Source organism: Haliotis asinina, chromosome 8 (assembly GCF_037392515.1).
Source record: "Haliotis asinina isolate JCU_RB_2024 chromosome 8, JCU_Hal_asi_v2, whole genome shotgun sequence".
NCBI classification, from domain to species: domain Eukaryota; kingdom Metazoa; phylum Mollusca; class Gastropoda; order Lepetellida; family Haliotidae; genus Haliotis; species Haliotis asinina.
In genome coordinates this window covers 9,584,489-9,602,385 of record NC_090287.1, presented here as the reverse complement: position 1 = coordinate 9,602,385, position 17,897 = coordinate 9,584,489, and the positions used below count along the sequence as shown (strand labels likewise).

General features: G+C 37.1%; 1 protein-coding gene across 1 annotated transcript; it reads right to left on the bottom strand.

Annotated features, from left to right (window-relative positions):
• Window positions 1-19: 19 nt before the first annotated feature.
• LOC137293950 (BRO1 domain-containing protein BROX-like) lies at window positions 20-12,577 on the bottom strand. The gene is made up of 11 exons (XM_067824842.1): window positions 12,405-12,577; window positions 10,185-10,388; window positions 9,318-9,413; window positions 7,677-7,749; window positions 6,359-6,467; window positions 5,510-5,599; window positions 5,154-5,239; window positions 4,290-4,371; window positions 3,725-3,875; window positions 3,314-3,473; window positions 20-2,352 (listed from the first exon to the last, which is right to left on the bottom strand). Exons 1-11 carry the CDS (start codon window positions 12,503-12,505, stop codon window positions 2,254-2,256), a joined length of 1,251 nt encoding a protein of 416 aa, XP_067680943.1. The 5' UTR covers window positions 12,506-12,577; the 3' UTR covers window positions 20-2,253.
• Between the last annotated feature and the right edge of the window lie 5,320 nt (window positions 12,578-17,897).

Genomic DNA, 17,897 nt, shown 5'->3' with positions numbered 1-17,897 from the left:
AAGGAGGGACAAGTAAGCATACAGTTTATGATGGTGTTTATTTCTTGCACTATACACAGGTATATGTACACAATGACACTACAGCAACCACATGTATCTCTCTAAAGGTATGTACAATCGTCAATACCACCAATCCACATACTGCAGACCCATATGCAAGTAATGTTGGTGTAATTAAACACGGAGACTTGAAAGATGTTTAACAAAGTTCACTGTTTGACACAAGACATCAAAGAATAACATTATACTGAGAGCTAATTCACACATGTAATACTTCTTTTTTTCCATAGATGATAACTTTGGGTGTCATAAAATGATAAAAGGAATACATTTACATACTGTGGACTTGTTAAACGTCAAATCAAGAGAATTTAACAAAATATCACCATATCTATTTTTGTCACTTCTATCACCAGTGACAAAAGGGATAATTACAATAGTGACTTGTTTTCACTGTAAGTGACCATGAGTATTGACATAAAATACCAGTCAGCACTGGTGTGGAACATGTAGTCTCCCAGTTGTTATAACTTAATGACATCCAATACAAGCCTTTGCACAAAAAGTGTTCTCAAGTTAAAGAATTAAGTTTCCTGTAATAAATTATTTTAGGGACCAAGGATATGTGCTTCATGCTTTTTCAAATTACACATACATGACTTTAATCATTCAGTTTTAAATGTGACCCTAAACATCTACATACCCAGATTTTCCAGGTCCTCTGATCTCTACAACCTACTGACTGGATATGACTTGAAAAACATCCTGAAAGCACTGTTAATGTACTAGAGTTTTGATGGTGAAGATGACTCATCTCCCATTTGCAAGTGTTGATAGAGAAGAAATGTCTCTGGCAATAACTTAAAGAGGGCCGAAAAATAATTTGCATAAGGGTATTAAATTTCCAAACATTTATCAATGCAAGACATTATTTATATCTGGATAACATAGTATAACACATCAACTTTAACAATAATCTATAGGTAATTAAACTACCCTGTTCTTAGCACTTTTGGAAGGTTTAAATAATTATAATATTTACAAAGACAATTCCACTGGAGAAATATGTGGCAAGAGAATGCTCCTTGCATTTCTACTGTCAAAATCCCATCCAGGAGTATCAAAGACGATTCAGACCTTCGTGAGAAAAACACAACCTATCTGAGAAGGTTTTGTTTGGAACAGGTAATTACATACTTCGGTTAAAATGCTGAGTAAGGATGCAGTGTTTTATTATCAACAATAACCATAGTAATAACATTAATCAAATTCTGTTAATCAATTACTTTTCAATATATTGATAAAAATTACACTTTGTTAAAAAGACTTTTGGGTGTCAACATTCAAGGTACGGTCACTGAACAATGGACGTAATGGACATGTTAGTGCTCTAAGCATTCCTGAAATCGACTGTAGAAGAAAAATCTAAATGTTAGACTGGGTTTAGAACCCCACACTGACCTGTAATACATGAACAAGGGCTGGATGAATGTGGTCTAACAGATTCATAGGGACAAAATGCAGAGAGGTATGTATATACCAAATCACACAGTGCTAGTGTACACATATAATTAATTATTTCTACAACACCAGCTTCACTATTCACAAGGTGTTTTCCTATCCACACCAGAGAATTTGATGATAATGCTGGCATTCAGTGATGAAGTATCTACTTTAATAAATATACAAAAAAACAAAAACATATCTGTGCCATGTTGTCTCTGTCAACAAATTATCTCAGGGTACACAATTAGCAAAATAATCTACAAACCAATCTTTGTAAGAATACACTGTCGTTATTGTGTTGAAAATAACACAACCATGACAAACACCTGCAGTCTGTGACGTATCCTTAAGTCATAGTGTGGTGATGTCTCATAACTATGTACAAAATATACACTTTCATCAGTTGACTGATTATAGAGCATTATAAAAGTTGTTGTTTAAATACAAACATGAAATAATAATATAAGTTACAGCTCCATGTCTGAAACAATATGTACCCAAAATGCTCCTATACTATCCATCATTAAGAAAGTATCTCTCCAGGAAATTTTGAATATCCGTAAGAATTACTCACTGAAATTGTGAGTTTTAAAAGTATATCAGGTAAAGAAGTAAAAATGATAATAATATAGGTACAAAACGAGGCTTCGAGCCTGAAATGATGATGTCGACAACACAGTAACCATGGCAACAACTGAACGATACTGCCGTGCTTCAGTGTGAGTACACATTACATAGAAAAGCAACCTATGACACAACACAGCCACTGACATTCTTCGGGTCCTTGTCTGACATCGGGACTTCTTTTTCTTTAACAGGAGGGAGGTTTTCTTCCTTACCATCTGTCTGTAATCATACAATGGATTCTCTTATGGCAAAGAAATTTATGTGAAACCAAAGTTGATCATATTGTTTTTACTGTAAAACAGTATGATGTTCTAAGTAATTTTAATGGTAGAAGGAACTTTAAAAATACATGAAAACAGTAATTGTCTAAATTGAATGAAGTGATAAAAGGGTAATAAAATATTTTGAAAGTAGGCACATGAATTTGAGGGTTATCTGCCCCTGATTGTTTATGAACATGACAAAATTGATATGCTACAATGTGTGATTTGTCTTTTTATGTCTTTCCTGCAGTGATTTTGTTTGAAGATTGATAAAAGCAGCACATTACTAAATTTACTCACTTCACGTTCCAACCTAAATAATATAGCTCAAATCAAAACATCAACCTTAGCACCAGAATATATAGCACAATAATAATGCTGCTAACGAATGCAGTGTTATTAAATTCATAAGCAAGTTTGAGATGTAGATGTTGTTTTTGTATATTTAAATAAACTTTTACTTCTGCCAATACACAAGAAACTTCTAATTTATATTTTGATAGTGAGTGAGTGAGTGAGTGAGTGAGTGAGTGAGTGAGTGGGTGGGTGAGTGAGTGAGTGGGTGGGTGAGCGAGTGAGTGAGTGAGTGAGATTAGTTTTACGCCACACCCAGCAATATTCCAGATATATGGCGGTGGTCTGTAAATAATCAAGTCTGGACCAGACAATCCCGTGATCGACAACATGAGCATCGATCTGCGCAATTGGAAACTGATGACATGTGTCAACCAAGTCAGCAAGCCTTACCACCCGATCCCGTTAGTTGCCTCTTACGACAAGTATAGTCACCGTTTATGGCAAGCATGGGTTGCTGAAGGCCTATTCTACCCCGGGACCATCACAGGTCAATAAGAGAGTAAACTAAACTTTCACAATCAGCTGTTCATAAAAAAGAAAGCCTGTAAAATTCAAACTACCTTTTCTGGTCTGGGAGCCATTTGGACATTAAACTTGCTGTATGTATCGACAGTCCACAGTGGGTTCATAGAGGGAGGCTGGTACTCCTCTGGGCTGACCAGTCCATAGGTGGCCTTCAACTCAAGTTGTGGGGGGTCATACGACACCTTCTGGTGATATCTTGGAAGGGGAAAAACATTGACACACATAGAAAATAATACAACCCTTACAACCCTTGAGCAAAACACTTGTTTTTATCAACATTTTTCCAAGAAAGAATCAAAATGGCAAAATGTGTCTGACCACTATATACATGCCGTTTATTTTAATTTTTTTTTAACATCTTGGATAAACAACAACAAAGTCAAATGAAATAAAAAAACCCATTCAACTAATATTTAGACATTGATAATGACATGGATCTCACTTACATCAACCCATTTTCTCTCTCACACTTCTCCAGAGTCCTCTTCACAACTGGTCCAAGGCGGCGGAAGAACAGGTGTTCAGCTGGCCGGGCTGTTGTCCCAGGGCCCTTGGTGCTTGCGTACTCCTTAGCCAGCACCGATGCCTTCTCGTACACTGCAGCAACATAGACTAGAACTTCACATTTGTCATTAGACACAAGCTACGTAACTATGTCACAGAACTCCACATGAATTATGGGCATTTATCTCTGAATTACTGGTGCTGGTTATAGTAACAATATTTTCCATTAATATTAAACACATCCATCATGAACAGTTTCATAACAGAACCTCATCATGAACAAGACAAGGTTAGAAGTATTCCCTTTCCTACTCAGTAGACATAAAAGAGGAAAAACATTCATTCTTCAGTAAATATCTGGACACAATTGATTTTGATATGAAAATATCATGCCAGATTAAATAAAGTGACTATTTGTCCTGGAAAACATTTACAAAAAAAACAAGATGTGCATAACAATGTGTTTTGGAAACACTTTATGGTCAAAGATTTACAATAACGTCCTACATGTGACACTCTCTTTCAGTCCACGAATAGCGTCTCCACACTTGTCTGAGGCCAGCAAGGTCTCCCCGTTGTAAGAGTGAGCCTACATGAAACAACAAGTCATCATATGGGCCAACAGAAAACTGTAAAACTGTCAACATTTCACACTGAAACATCATCAAAGGTCACAAAGTCAACATTTCACACTGAAACATCATCAAAGGTCACAAAGTCAACATTTCACACTGAAACATCATCAAAGGTCACAAAGTCAACATTTCACACTGAAACATCATCAAAGGTCACAAAGTCAACATTTCACACTGAAACATCATCAAAGGTCACAAAGTCAGGTCATGTGGTAATGTGATAAAATCTAAAAAAAGTAAGTGGTTTTTATTAGAATCACCATCAATGTGACTCGTGAACAATTTACTGTCATCAAAGGCAACAGCCTTAGTACTAACATTGTTAGGATTCACTCTTGCACTGTGACACACACTTTAAATCATCTTAGCACTAAGACTGTTTTGATGCACTCTCACACTGACACACACTTTAATCCATCTTAGCACCGAGATTGCTGTGATGCTCTCTCACACTGTGACACACACTTTAAATCATCTTAGCGCTAAGATTGTTTTGATGCACTCTCACACTGTGACACACACTTTAAACCATCTTAGCACTGAGATTGCTGTGATGCACTCTCACAATATGACACACACTTTAAATCATCTTAGTGATAAGATTATTGTGATGCACTCTCACACTGTGACACACACTTATCAACTTAGAACTAAGATTGCTATACGTATCAGAATGCCAATCACATAAAGGACACTGCAACTGATTTTGTCATTAACACTTAAGTGAAACACTCACATAAGCCAGGTAGAAGTTACTTTTCAGCTGAAAGTATTTCCTCCACTTGCCAACTACCTTGACGTCAAGGCTAGCCAGGGCATCGTCTGCAACATGTCAAAACATGCTTCATCCACCAGCAGAATTCATACATGAACACAGAATCATTCAGGATAAACATACCGCAACAGAAACGGGTCCTTCAGGGAAAAAAAACACTTTCTGCTATGAATAAAAACGTCTTTTTGGTGAAAATGATGCTTCTCTCAATCTCTAAATGAGATGTGAAAGAGGGAAGAGAAAGCAGGTTTAAATAGGACCATGGATTTGAGAAGTCTGCATGAAACTGAATGGAGAAACTGAGTATACAGACGCACCAGCTTTCTGGTACATCTGGCCTGTCTCCGCTGCCAGTGCTGCTATCAGGCTGTGATTGTGTTTCATCTCGATGGCTCGGGCTAACGTCACTGCAAAAGACAAACATCACCAGAGATAACTTCAGGATTCAATAATCAAATGTAAATAAGGTAAATAGCAGTTTGCAATCTAACACGAGGATTTACCATGTAATTATTCTAATGTCATAATGTAATAATATTTAAAGTAGGATAATATTGCTTTTTAACTCTAAACATCATTGAGATTTACATTATTATTCACTGAAATAAATATGCACCATATTCAAAATGACACTTAAGACCAGGGGGGGAAAGGAGAGAGGGATAGACAGAGAGAGAAGAGCTTAATAAAACCATATTCTGAGACAAAGCAGTAATGCATAAACAAATCTTACTTTTAGCATGAGTACATATTAACATTACTTGTAGATTAAGATACAAGTTGATAAGCATGGGCTACTTAAGCACATATGATGATTATGAGTGAGTGAGTTTAGTTCTACACCCCACTCAGCAATATTATAGCTATATGGTGGCAGTCTGTAAATAATTGAGTCTGGATCCAACAATCCAGTGACCAACAGCATGAGCATCGATCTGCACAATTGGGAACCGATACATTTGTCAACCAAGTCAGCAAGCCTCAGCACCCAATCCTGTTAGTCAAGCATAGTCACCTTTCATGGCAAGCATAGGTTGCTGAAGGCCTATTCTACCCTGGACCTTCACAGGTCTATGGATTATGGAACCAGTAAACTGACTAAATATAATTCCCATAAAACATATATTCTACCAGCGTTATCCTACTACCTGCAGTGTGATACTGACCTTCCTGCGCCTCCCCTGTGCACTGGTTGATGTACGCCTCCAATACCCGTGTGTCGGTGTCTCCACCCTTCACCTCCTCATCTGTTGACAACTGGCCCACCAGGTCATTCTAATATAGAACATATTGTACTGAATATCTCATACCCATGGACCATTTAAACCAATATGACACCAGATTTATATTACTAAATACTGTATACATTTCAACATTTTGACAGTAGTGTCCTGACTCTCAACCTGCGATATACTGCAATAATTTAAGAGATATTGCAATATGTTTTGTGATATATTGACTGGAACTGAATTGTGAAATGTCTGTCTCGGTGAAAGGCTCTCCTAATCAGTCCAAATACAAAACTGGTCCATTTGAAGCCACATAATTCCTCCAAAATGTCACATATGAAACCAATCAAACACCCAAAACTTAACACATTTGGTAGAATATTTGGCACTTTTGGAGCCAGTAATAAAGATACTTCCACTTGTTACATGAAACCAACAGAAATAAAAGTATATTTGACATGTTTTGAGCACATTTTGTTGTTGTGGAAATCAAGGGCAGATAATTCAAAGGGAGCTAAATCTGGATGAAGCAACAACTGTAGAATCTGAACCATACCACGATATTTGTTTTGCGAGATACTGTACCAGTATATACCGGTTTACCAGTAATATTGCACTGGTGTATCTAACAGTGCTTACATAATATCACATGTACACATACTACACAACTGTAGCAGCTAATGCTTGATTTATAAAACACAAATACAACAAAATTACTATGCTTGATTAAGCTTTAACAAAAACTTTTAATCATGGCAAAATGAAAGATACAAGGAAAAGAACAATCTAATGTCAACACAGTTGTTACTAGTTTCGCCACTCTCAATAAAGCCCTGGGATTTTAGACTGTAACTTGACCTGGTCAAGACATGTCAGAAACCACTGGTCATTAATGAGTAAATATTTATAACATTCAGATCCAAAACACAGCGAAACACTTGAACAAAAATCAAGACAACTTCAAACCAAACTTAACTTGATTTCCGACGTAAAAAGAGTTTTCCAAATGCATGTAACAAAAATAGTTCTCCATCAGGATATTGCAATGCGTACTGATTTCATGTTGGAACCGGTAAATACTGGTAAACCGGTTATGTTGCATGACATCTTAAGCTATTCAATCATACTGAACAAGCAATAAGATGTACAAATATTGACTTGCACAAATCTGTTTTAATTTGTAAAACCATAAATACATTTCTTAGCAATATTTGCTCAAACCATTAAAATCAATGTCAGAGGTGTTGAGACATACCTTGATGTAAGTGAAGATTCCAGCAGCGATCCTCAGACACTTGTGGACTTCCTTGGCTTCATCCATGTCCGGACTACAACATCATAGCAACAGGCTCAGAACCTATCCCTCACTACTCCAGCAGACAAATATCACACGCTCGCACACCTTTCGCAGGTGCTATACAGTTTCTGATGGCTAAACCAAAAGATGTAACTTGTAAGCTACCTGCAAGCATGATGCTTCAAAAATAAAAATATCTGGGCATCAAATAATCAGTCAGACTGGCAAATTTGAAAATACATTATGATAAAAAACACTTTAAGACAAAAATAATCAAACCTTTCCTGACACACTGTTCTGTAACAGTACATGTACATATCTTTGGCAAAAGCTAAAACAACATACTTCTAACACTAGTAACAGTTTAAAATTAATTCATAACTAACGAGATAACAATCTTGCCAAATCATTTTTTTTTCAAGCAATTACTGAAGGACAAAAAGACAAGCATCAAGAAACATGATTATACCAGTGTTTCCCACGACATAGAAAACCTGCATATCTCCTCCCCAAAACATGTCCATGACTTCCTCTCATGACACAAGGTGTAATGATGACTCCTAAACTTTTAAACATGGATGCAGAAAAACTGCGTATTTGACTCCCAAAAACATGTCCATGACAGCCATCCATAACATCAGGGCATCATCATTGATCATGATGACTCCTACATTTGTAATGTCCAGATGAAAAACCTTCCAAAATTGTTTTTTCCCTGTTTTCCACCAACCTGACTGCAGAACTGCACATGCAATGCAAACAAGCACACAAAGTTTACAACTGTAGTGCATATTCTTCTCTATAAAACTAAACCTTAAAATGTCAGTGTCATCAAATCTAGGTTGAACCATCTCACTGTATAGAGACTGAGTTGAGTTTTTTGCTGCTTTTAGCAATATTCCAGCCAAACCACAATGAGGCACACCAGAAACTGGCTTCACACTTTGTTTCCATGTAGGGAAAGCAACCCGGGTCTTTGGTGTGGGGAACAAATGCCTTAACCACTAGATTACCCCACCACCCAGGTTATGAAACATTGTAAACCAAAAGTTACTGTGTTCTGTAATCTGATTGGTTGAAAAACATGATTAAATGGTATTAGATTCCCGGAAACTGAAAGACTATTCACCGCGTATTGACACGTAAACAATTGTTTTGTTGTATCATCAACAGTGGTGACGTCATTCAAATCATATTGTGACGTAAAGTTAGAATGACGTCACAAATGAGCAACTCCAGATGCTACCATGAGAACCAGCTGAAACGGCCAGCTGATGACACTTCACTGCTGTGTCCGCATTCGATGTAAACGAGTGCAGACACTAAAACCCCTTTGGTTTACTTTTGTGTTTACAATGTCGATAAACACCATGTGTTGGCCAATTTCCGGGTGTTATTGAGTATTTGAAGCACGGGAATATTTCATTTGAAACCTCCGGCTGACGCCGTCGGTTCCAAATGCATTCACGTGCTTCAAATACTCAATAACACCCGGAAATTGGCCAACACATGATGTTTATCTCCTAAGTACATGCATACATGCAGTAACAGATCAAACTCAATAGCATACAGATTCTGAAATGTGAAGGGTGTACATACTCCTCCTTGGCAGCAAGTTTAGCAGCATGTTTGGTGTACCACAGGGCCACATTGATGCCCATGGATGCAAACTCAAAGATGACATCATTTTGGGCCCTGAAATATACATAAATAGTTTTCCACTTATGACCAGGATAACACTTACAACAGACAACTGGAGAACAATACACGGGGGACAATGCTACTGAAGTTTTAATTGTTGCAGACTGACTACATTGATTACAGACTGACTGTTTACACTACAATATGGGCTGCTTCAGCTGTATCACAAACATGTTAGGACAACCATGCCAATCAAAGAAGTCATATCTGAAAATGTTTAAAAACTGACTGAATCTTATGGTACATTAGAAAGTTTTAAAGATGTAAAATCCCACAGTATTTCAATATATCACATCAAATTATCATATCCCCAAATGTATGGTTTCCTAAAGTTGTGTGAACTGTTTCATTACAAAAATAAAAAGTATATTATTTTCATTCTATGAAAATATCTTTCCCCTTCATCAGTGGTGTTCAATGATTTAAGAGAAGATACAGTTACAAGGCTATCAAACTGATGGACATTCATTGAACATATGTTGAACATGCCTTGACAATTAAACAGACATATACAGGTATGTGTTTACAATTATTTTAATACACAGCATCTAATGTTGCATTTCACAACAAATTTGCTGATTGGTCATTTATTTTAGGGAGGGCATGAAATTAAGAGGTCATGAAAAAATGACAGGGGTGTGTAGATCACAACTAAAAGCATGATAAAGGGTGCCATATTTAACAAAAACAATTTAAGGTAAATCTCAGTGACATGTAAGCACTGATCCCTACTTACAAATTGGCTACAATGAAAAACTTCCTCACATTGTAACATTCCCAAGTAGAGTGTTGGTCCACTTGAATTTGATAATTTTCCTTAATTTATTCACAGGCTCATCTTGTTTGAAGGACATGTACATCCCCAGCAGAAGGGAGAAGTATTCATTTGTGGCCTTCTCCACAACGATCTTGTCATGGTTCGGATCAGTTAGGAGCTCCAGCAGTTTATTACGGGTCATTCGCAGGTCACTGAGAAACAGATAAATACATACATCAGTGAAGTATTAGCATGGATAGCCATACATGAAATCTTAAGTTGTTGAATGGATTATGAGAACCAACTTGATATATGACAAAATTTTACTACCTGCTTATTGCGTTAAAAATCACATTCTTAATCATTCTAAAAAAAGCTTCACAGTATGGCCAGTTCTAAGTTATTTTCTTTCATACATCTGTATCCAAATAAAATCAACACACATGAGGAATTAAATAAAAGATTTAACATATTTAACTTTCATGTACCAAATGGTTGCCAAAATGGTAGCACTTAACTGCAACCAAATATTCTTTTATAAATCATAATATACAATTTCACCCAAAGCACTCGTGCAAAACAAATCTTATTACCAACACTTAATCACTGAGTTTTTATCCTGACGTAATGTAAATTTGCGGACATCTATTTTCGCGCACCCATTACTTCCAGATTTATGCGGTCGCTACACATAAAAGTGTGACTGAAGATTTCGTGTTTGTAAACAATTAGTCGTCTTCTTGCTGTCATGATTCGAAAATCTCAAACTTCAAAGTAGAGGTTTTCATCCAAAGTTTTCCAGCAAACATAGTTTTACTCTTCTGCAGTAATCCAAAAACATCAAGATGAAACTAAACCCTAGAAAATAGTTTTCATTCATGCCATCGCCGATCTGCCGGTCGTCTGTATTTGTAAATGGTTATGCTAACAGGTCATGACCATCGAAGGCAGGGTGTTGTCTGAGAAAAATAACCTTGGAAGGCAATTTCAGACACAATCCTTATAACTTAACAACAAATTTTCATGGAAAGTTAGTAAGTAAAAGCAATTAATATGACATTTTAAGATCAAATCAAACGATTTTTAATTAATGAATAACAAACACGCTTGTATTTCTTCAGCAAAAGTCTCCAAAGGCATGTAGAATATTATTTAAATTTTCATTCAAGAATACTGAAACTTCTGTTTGTTTAAATGCATTTTTTTAATGAAAAAAAAAAAAGTAGACAAATTCTGAACATTTCCTGACGAAACCTTCTTATCAGCATTGTGAGACATGAACTTCAATCCTACATCGATATCAGCTGTTGGCGTAAACTAATCACCATACTGTTTGTCCGGATTTTAGCTATCACAAACATTGATGTCGTTGCGCACAAATGAATTTGATACAGTCGTGTGGATGATGGCTTCGTCCCGATACGATAGTGATGTGTCAAATGCTGAGGTGTATGTTCTTACAGACATTTTATATTGATGAAGGCTTGTATAATAGTTGATTTTCATGTGCCTTGTTAATTCCGCACACTGTGCCTAAATGTGCTAGGTGGGTGAATATTGATTAAGCTGGGCTAATGTACCAACAAAACAAACCACAAAAAACAATCAACATGATCAATGCCAAAGTTAATTGGAGTATCATTTCAATTCAACATAAATTTCTTCGTTAATGTAAGTCTTGTTCACTTGTAATGAAGGATACATTCGCCTACACCTCTGACGGATGAAAACACCAATGAACAATTCTGTCTGGGTAACTGCCCAAATTTCATGGAAATATTCAACATGAATAATAAATCAGTCATCAGATATTTCCCTACGCTGGGACACATTAGTACCGACATTTCTGCAGCAATTTAATTAGTCACACCGTCGTGTACAGATTTCAGGAACTCTTAGTCGATGTTATTGCGTAATCTCACATTAAAAACAGGGCCCGTCATTGCCAAATGTAATCAGTATAAGAGAAAAATTCCTTCCCTACAGGCAACAGCTGTCTTCGCAGGTGACATTCAGTCTTATCAAAATCTAAATCGCCAGAATCTACATTCTTGTACGTATATGACATTTAATATTCGCCAAAAACTCGAATGGTCAGATGATCGTGACAGTGAGTCAACAAAGCGATAGACGTCTACATTACCACAAAGCTACATAGTCAATGCATAAACACTATTTAACCGTTTTATCACATATGTTCCGTCGTGACATCGCCATAATTGTCTTACCTAAATATCTTCCTGGTTTGATCATTCGTGGACACGCCATGAAGCTCAAAAGTGACGACGGCAGTCGCCTTTAAAGGATTTCGATGAAACCAGTACGCCATTTTTGTTTTGATCGCATACGGAAGTAGATAAAAGGGAGGTAATCACAAATGGCTAGGATGAATCATGTTCAGCTTGTTTCTGAGAGATAGCGAGAGCATAGTGTATTACGCTTCGTACAATGACACGCTGATTGTGACGTCATTACTTTGTTCATTGACGTAGGGCGTTGTTGGGCTATTACGCATAATATGTCGCTTTTGGAAAAGAACAATTTAACAACAAGAATGGATTGGGCATTGCGGATTGTCCTGTCCACAAAATAATATAGTGAGGTCTGCAAACCTCAACAAGACAACCTAGACCTTGCCAAGAGGTCGTATTACGAGGTCAGGTGACCTTTCTCGGCCAATCTGAATTGCCTCAGGAAAGAAAAAATGTTCCGCACAGGAAGAGACCACTATCACCAATTTCAAAGTCAAACTTGTTACCATGGAAGTGCAAAAGAAAAAAAAAATTGAAATATTGAGACAAAGGTAAAACATTTAAAGTCACCACTTTTCAACTATTAAAACAAGAAACAACTGCTGAAGAGTATGTACAAGTGTCAAAGAATCATCCCGATGATTTCAGTCTCTCCAAACATTTTCTGTTGAGTTGCATTAGTGACAAGTAAAACGTGTCAGATATTGTTAAAAGTCTTTAGGAACATCTAAAATATTTTTGCATGCAAAGCAACATTTTCCCATTTTTTGTTTATACACAAGTGCCGCTCGCCAGTTTACCTCACCCTCTTATGCTTAATCACCGTAATCCACTGCGTTTGTAATACACATTCAGCCAAGTAGCAGGAGAGCCAAGAGGGCGATGCCGGTCAGGAGAGCGTTAAAGGACCACTAAACTCAATTTTTTGGTACTCTTTTTATCACTGCATATGAAAGACTTTTGGTTAGTCATATATTAAACACCATTTTTAAAAAAAACCCAACAACTTGTGGTTAATTAATACCAAGCGCTTAAAAGTTGCTAAAAAGCCGTCTGCTTCTCTCTCGCCCGCAAACGATACCGCAGATAGGTTACGTAATTTTGTGGCCAGAGCCCTACAGTGACGTCACAGAAGGAACGATTTCCAGTTAAATGTATAGAAAATATGTAGGAAGCTCGTCATTTTGCTGATTTCTCGACGTCACCAAAGATATGCCGAATTGTTGTGTTGCCGTCAGTTGTTCCTTGGGGTCGGGCGATGGTGCCACTATGCACAAATTTCCACCAGATTCCGTAGTTTGTGCTTAAATTGGTTGTTAGTGTGTGCGAAGTGAGCTTTAAGGAAGCCTGTGGTATATACTAAGTCGAATGGTTCGGCCCCTACCACGTTTCCAGGATAGAAAATGGAGTTCAAGTTTCATCGAGTTTATAAAATCAAGACTGCTTACTACACATTGCTGACCAAAAGGAGTTTGCATGGATATAACGCTTTCTTCCTCAGAAACGAGGTTGTGGTCGAAGTGACAATATTATCGTAAGTAACATTATATTGACCCCTTATATTGACCGATTCCAAGAGTGAATTTGTCATCTTATAAGCAATGTCATGTAAAATCCTAATGTCCATCAATAAAATACATATTTTACTTCCAGTAGAAAGTAATTTTGATTTTGTAAGTCGGTGAAAACAAACTTAAATAGCATTCATCCTCAGACAGGGCGCCACCATTTTTGAAACTCGTGAAGTCGCGGGCTAAAGTCAGAATTATTGAGATTATGATTTGTTCTCATCACGTTAGAAAATCAAAACTACCTTTTACTGGTAGTTAAATATGCATTTGAATCATGGCTAAAATGATTTTGCATGGCACAACTTTTAACATAAGGACTTCTTCCAAGGAAGCAATGTTGGAGTCGATGTGACATTTATATTGCAAGCAATGTTATATTCACCTCCACCTCACTTCCAAGAGTGCAATTGTTATGTTATAAGCAATGTCATGCAAAATTCTATTGTCCATCAATAAAATACATATTTCACTACCAGTAATTGTCCTTTTGTAAGTCGGTGAAAACAAACTTAAATAGCATTCATCCCAAGACAGGGCGCCGTCATTTTTGAAAATCGTGAAGTCAAATCCATTTGAATTAATGAATTATGAATGGTTTGTCCTCATCAAGTTAGAAAATCAAAACTACATTAATATGTATTTGAATCATTACCAAAACCGGTAACATAACCTAAGCGAGGTCGGGGTCGAAGTGAAAATACTGCGCGATAAATTTCTTCACTTGCTAAATTTCCTTGGTTTGTAACGTTCACTCACCAGTATGTAGACACTTGTCAATATACGTCTTTATACCTGGTCTCATAATCCTAATTACTTTATAATCATACTTGTATGCATTTTGAAACTTAAGCAACAGAAGCGATCTGCGAATGTATAACAGTAATGTAATATGTAGACATTTAATAGTTTTCCTATATGAATCATAATTCGCATGCACGCCCTAGTGTATGTCGTCTGCAACATTACACTTCACGACGAAAACAATGATCCTGTTGAAAGCTACGACAACTTATTAAACAACAATGCAAATGTCAAAATTAAAGTTACAGGATCACTGTCAGGCTATTACCTTCTTCGAGGAATGTATCCATCAACATCCACAAAAACAAGTGATATATAATTCATCTGCAGATTTCCCCAAGTTATATGTCTTTTAACAGTCTAATATACGAAAACGGATGTATCGTTTCAGCTTTTTCACATTGCTGTATAGTTTCATTGGTTACCCAAGATGGCACACCTGGCAACTGATTGCATAGTGTGCGTCATTCGTTTTAAAAACTTATTTAGTTAGCCAATAATTTGCAATCAATCAATGTATTGACGGTTAATCCTTTGAGAGAAGGGTCTTGTTTTACATAGACATAGACACGACAGTGTGTATTCAGTATAGATTAGTAAATGTACATACTTAAACACTACCTTTTGACAAATCCCCCATTTAAATCCCCATAAAACTAATTAATCAATCAGCGTGTTATCGGTTAATCCTTTAATCGATCCAGACAAAAGAAATGCAAAATGGGGGTCGGGTAATCTAAGTGGCGTTACCACTAATTATGCCTGTTACAAATTCATTAACTGAGCAGAATGATGACAAATAAATTGTAGGCTTATACGACCTAACACGGATTACAACCTAGCGACACCAAGTGATTTTGACAGAATCGTCTATGACAACAAGGATTGTAACTCGAAAACTAGGCAAAGCAGGAGACAAAACTAAATGATAGTAGATTGTGAGAACATATAGTTTTCATTTATCTCAACAGCTTTCGCGATTTCAGGTTTGTACAAACCTGTAATCGAAATAGTTTAACCCCTGAAATGTAGATGAATACTGCACAGACCCTCATTTCTATACCCACTATTACGTCACGGAGACGCGCCGCTCTGATTGTTTGAAATTTCGTTTGCGGCTGAGAATTGTGCACTGTTGACAAAAAGGTCGATTTAAGGTAGTTAAAGATCGAAATGAACAGTTTTAATGACGGGGTTTCATTTATAACGATGTCAGCAAGTGATTTTGCATTTGTACCCTATTAGAGTATATGTGACCTCTGTACAAGCAGTCGGTTGGGCGGTCTTTTTTTGTACCGAAGTACGGAGTAGGATGACGCCGGATAACATGTAGAGGGCGTGCAAACGATCACAAATTAACTAGCTTCTGCCGGGACCCTAGTGGTGTCGTACCTTGAAGGCTAAAATTTTATTTTCAGATGTCCCGTGAAGGCTAAAATGCAAACTTCGGATTTCCTGGGAGAGCTAATTTGCAAGGAAGTAGGGAAGTACCGCCGAAGATACGGTGCTGGGAAGCACAATCCATGTCGGGTGTACATAGATTTCTTTTAAAACATTGTTATAGTAGAGTGTTTATCTTCTTCTCTTGTTGTTTATCTACATAGCTTTTGTATTCCAATTCTAAAAAACATTAGAATAATAGTCTCCAGGCATAATCCATGAGTAGATAGATTTCTTTTCAGAACATTGTTACCCAGGTAACACAAAACATTATAAAGCGTTTTCTAGTGCTTTCTCGGGGAAACGTTTCGAGAAAACGTTTTCATCGATGTTTTAAAACGTTATTTTGAAAACGTATGAAAGCGTTCGGTGTAACGGTATCAAAACACTGGCGAAGGTTTCCCTAAAGTTTGACTGGAACCAAATCACAACCTGGTAAAATTCTTATTGGAACATTCTGAAGTGAACACTTCCTGATAAGCACGTCTCCGTCCACTACAGGAATGCATAAAAAGTGAAAATAATGGTTATGCAATTACACCTGAACGTAATATTTGTGAGACGTTATAAGTTTTTATAAACTGCTCTGAACATTCTGCTAAGTTGAATATGTCGTGTGTCTCGTTACAATCACTGATATTTGTACGATAGTATTTACTGTAGATTCAACATTTTATTGTAATCTTCCGTTTACTGCTGTGCATTTAAGTTCGTTCTTCTCTGCGTGGAGAACTTGCTATCGGACTCTGCAGACAGCAGGGAATAATATCAAGGGTAATATTAATGTTAATTAAGGAAACTGTAATGAAAAATTGACGTGAAGATGTGTAAATATCTTTATTTATATTTTCAAATGTTCCCAAATTAAAGAGCGTCCACGTTAATCCTGTCTCCGTTGTTAAAGCCCCCGAGTGAGGCGCGTGGTGTTCATTCAGCCATATCATTTTGTTGCAAGTTTGGCGAAGGCTACGCTCATTGAATCGAGATGCGTCACGATTTTAACCTTCCCGACCATGAACCAGTCTAATGCCGATATTGAGAATATGTCGGATTGGGGGGGGGGGGGGGGGGATGTCGGTTTTAAGGGTTTCCATTGTACATAGCAATATCAGTAACGTAGAAATATTCAAACACTAATTGCACCCATTTCACGCGTAGAATGATTGTATAGGACATAAAGGGAGACTAGAATGCATGATGTTATACAATTATTAACAACTGACGAGAGAGAAGGAGCCATGGGGATGATGAAGATGGCGTCGACATACAATGCTGCTGCCAACACCCTCGGTTATAGGACCTATTCTGCTCTGCGGACAGACTCGGGTCACTGTGGACAGACCAAGATAGCTGAATATATGTACCTCCGTCATTAAGATAGGAGGGTGACGTTTCTTTTGGCGTTTAGTGTAGTTTGGGAGATCGGTTCCGGACAAGAAGACATTCTCATAGCTCGAGCCTGAGTTACGTTTTCATGGAAACCGCAAAAAATAAAATTCAATTCTGGATCAAACAATCAAATGTCACATCTATGGATCATGCTTGATATGTGTACCAACTGAAAGTGTGATGACGCTACGTTGTATAGTGTAGTAGTTACCATGGGGCCAGTGTGGCGTAAGTATGCGCTGTATCCAGGAATCCATGTTGTCCTATA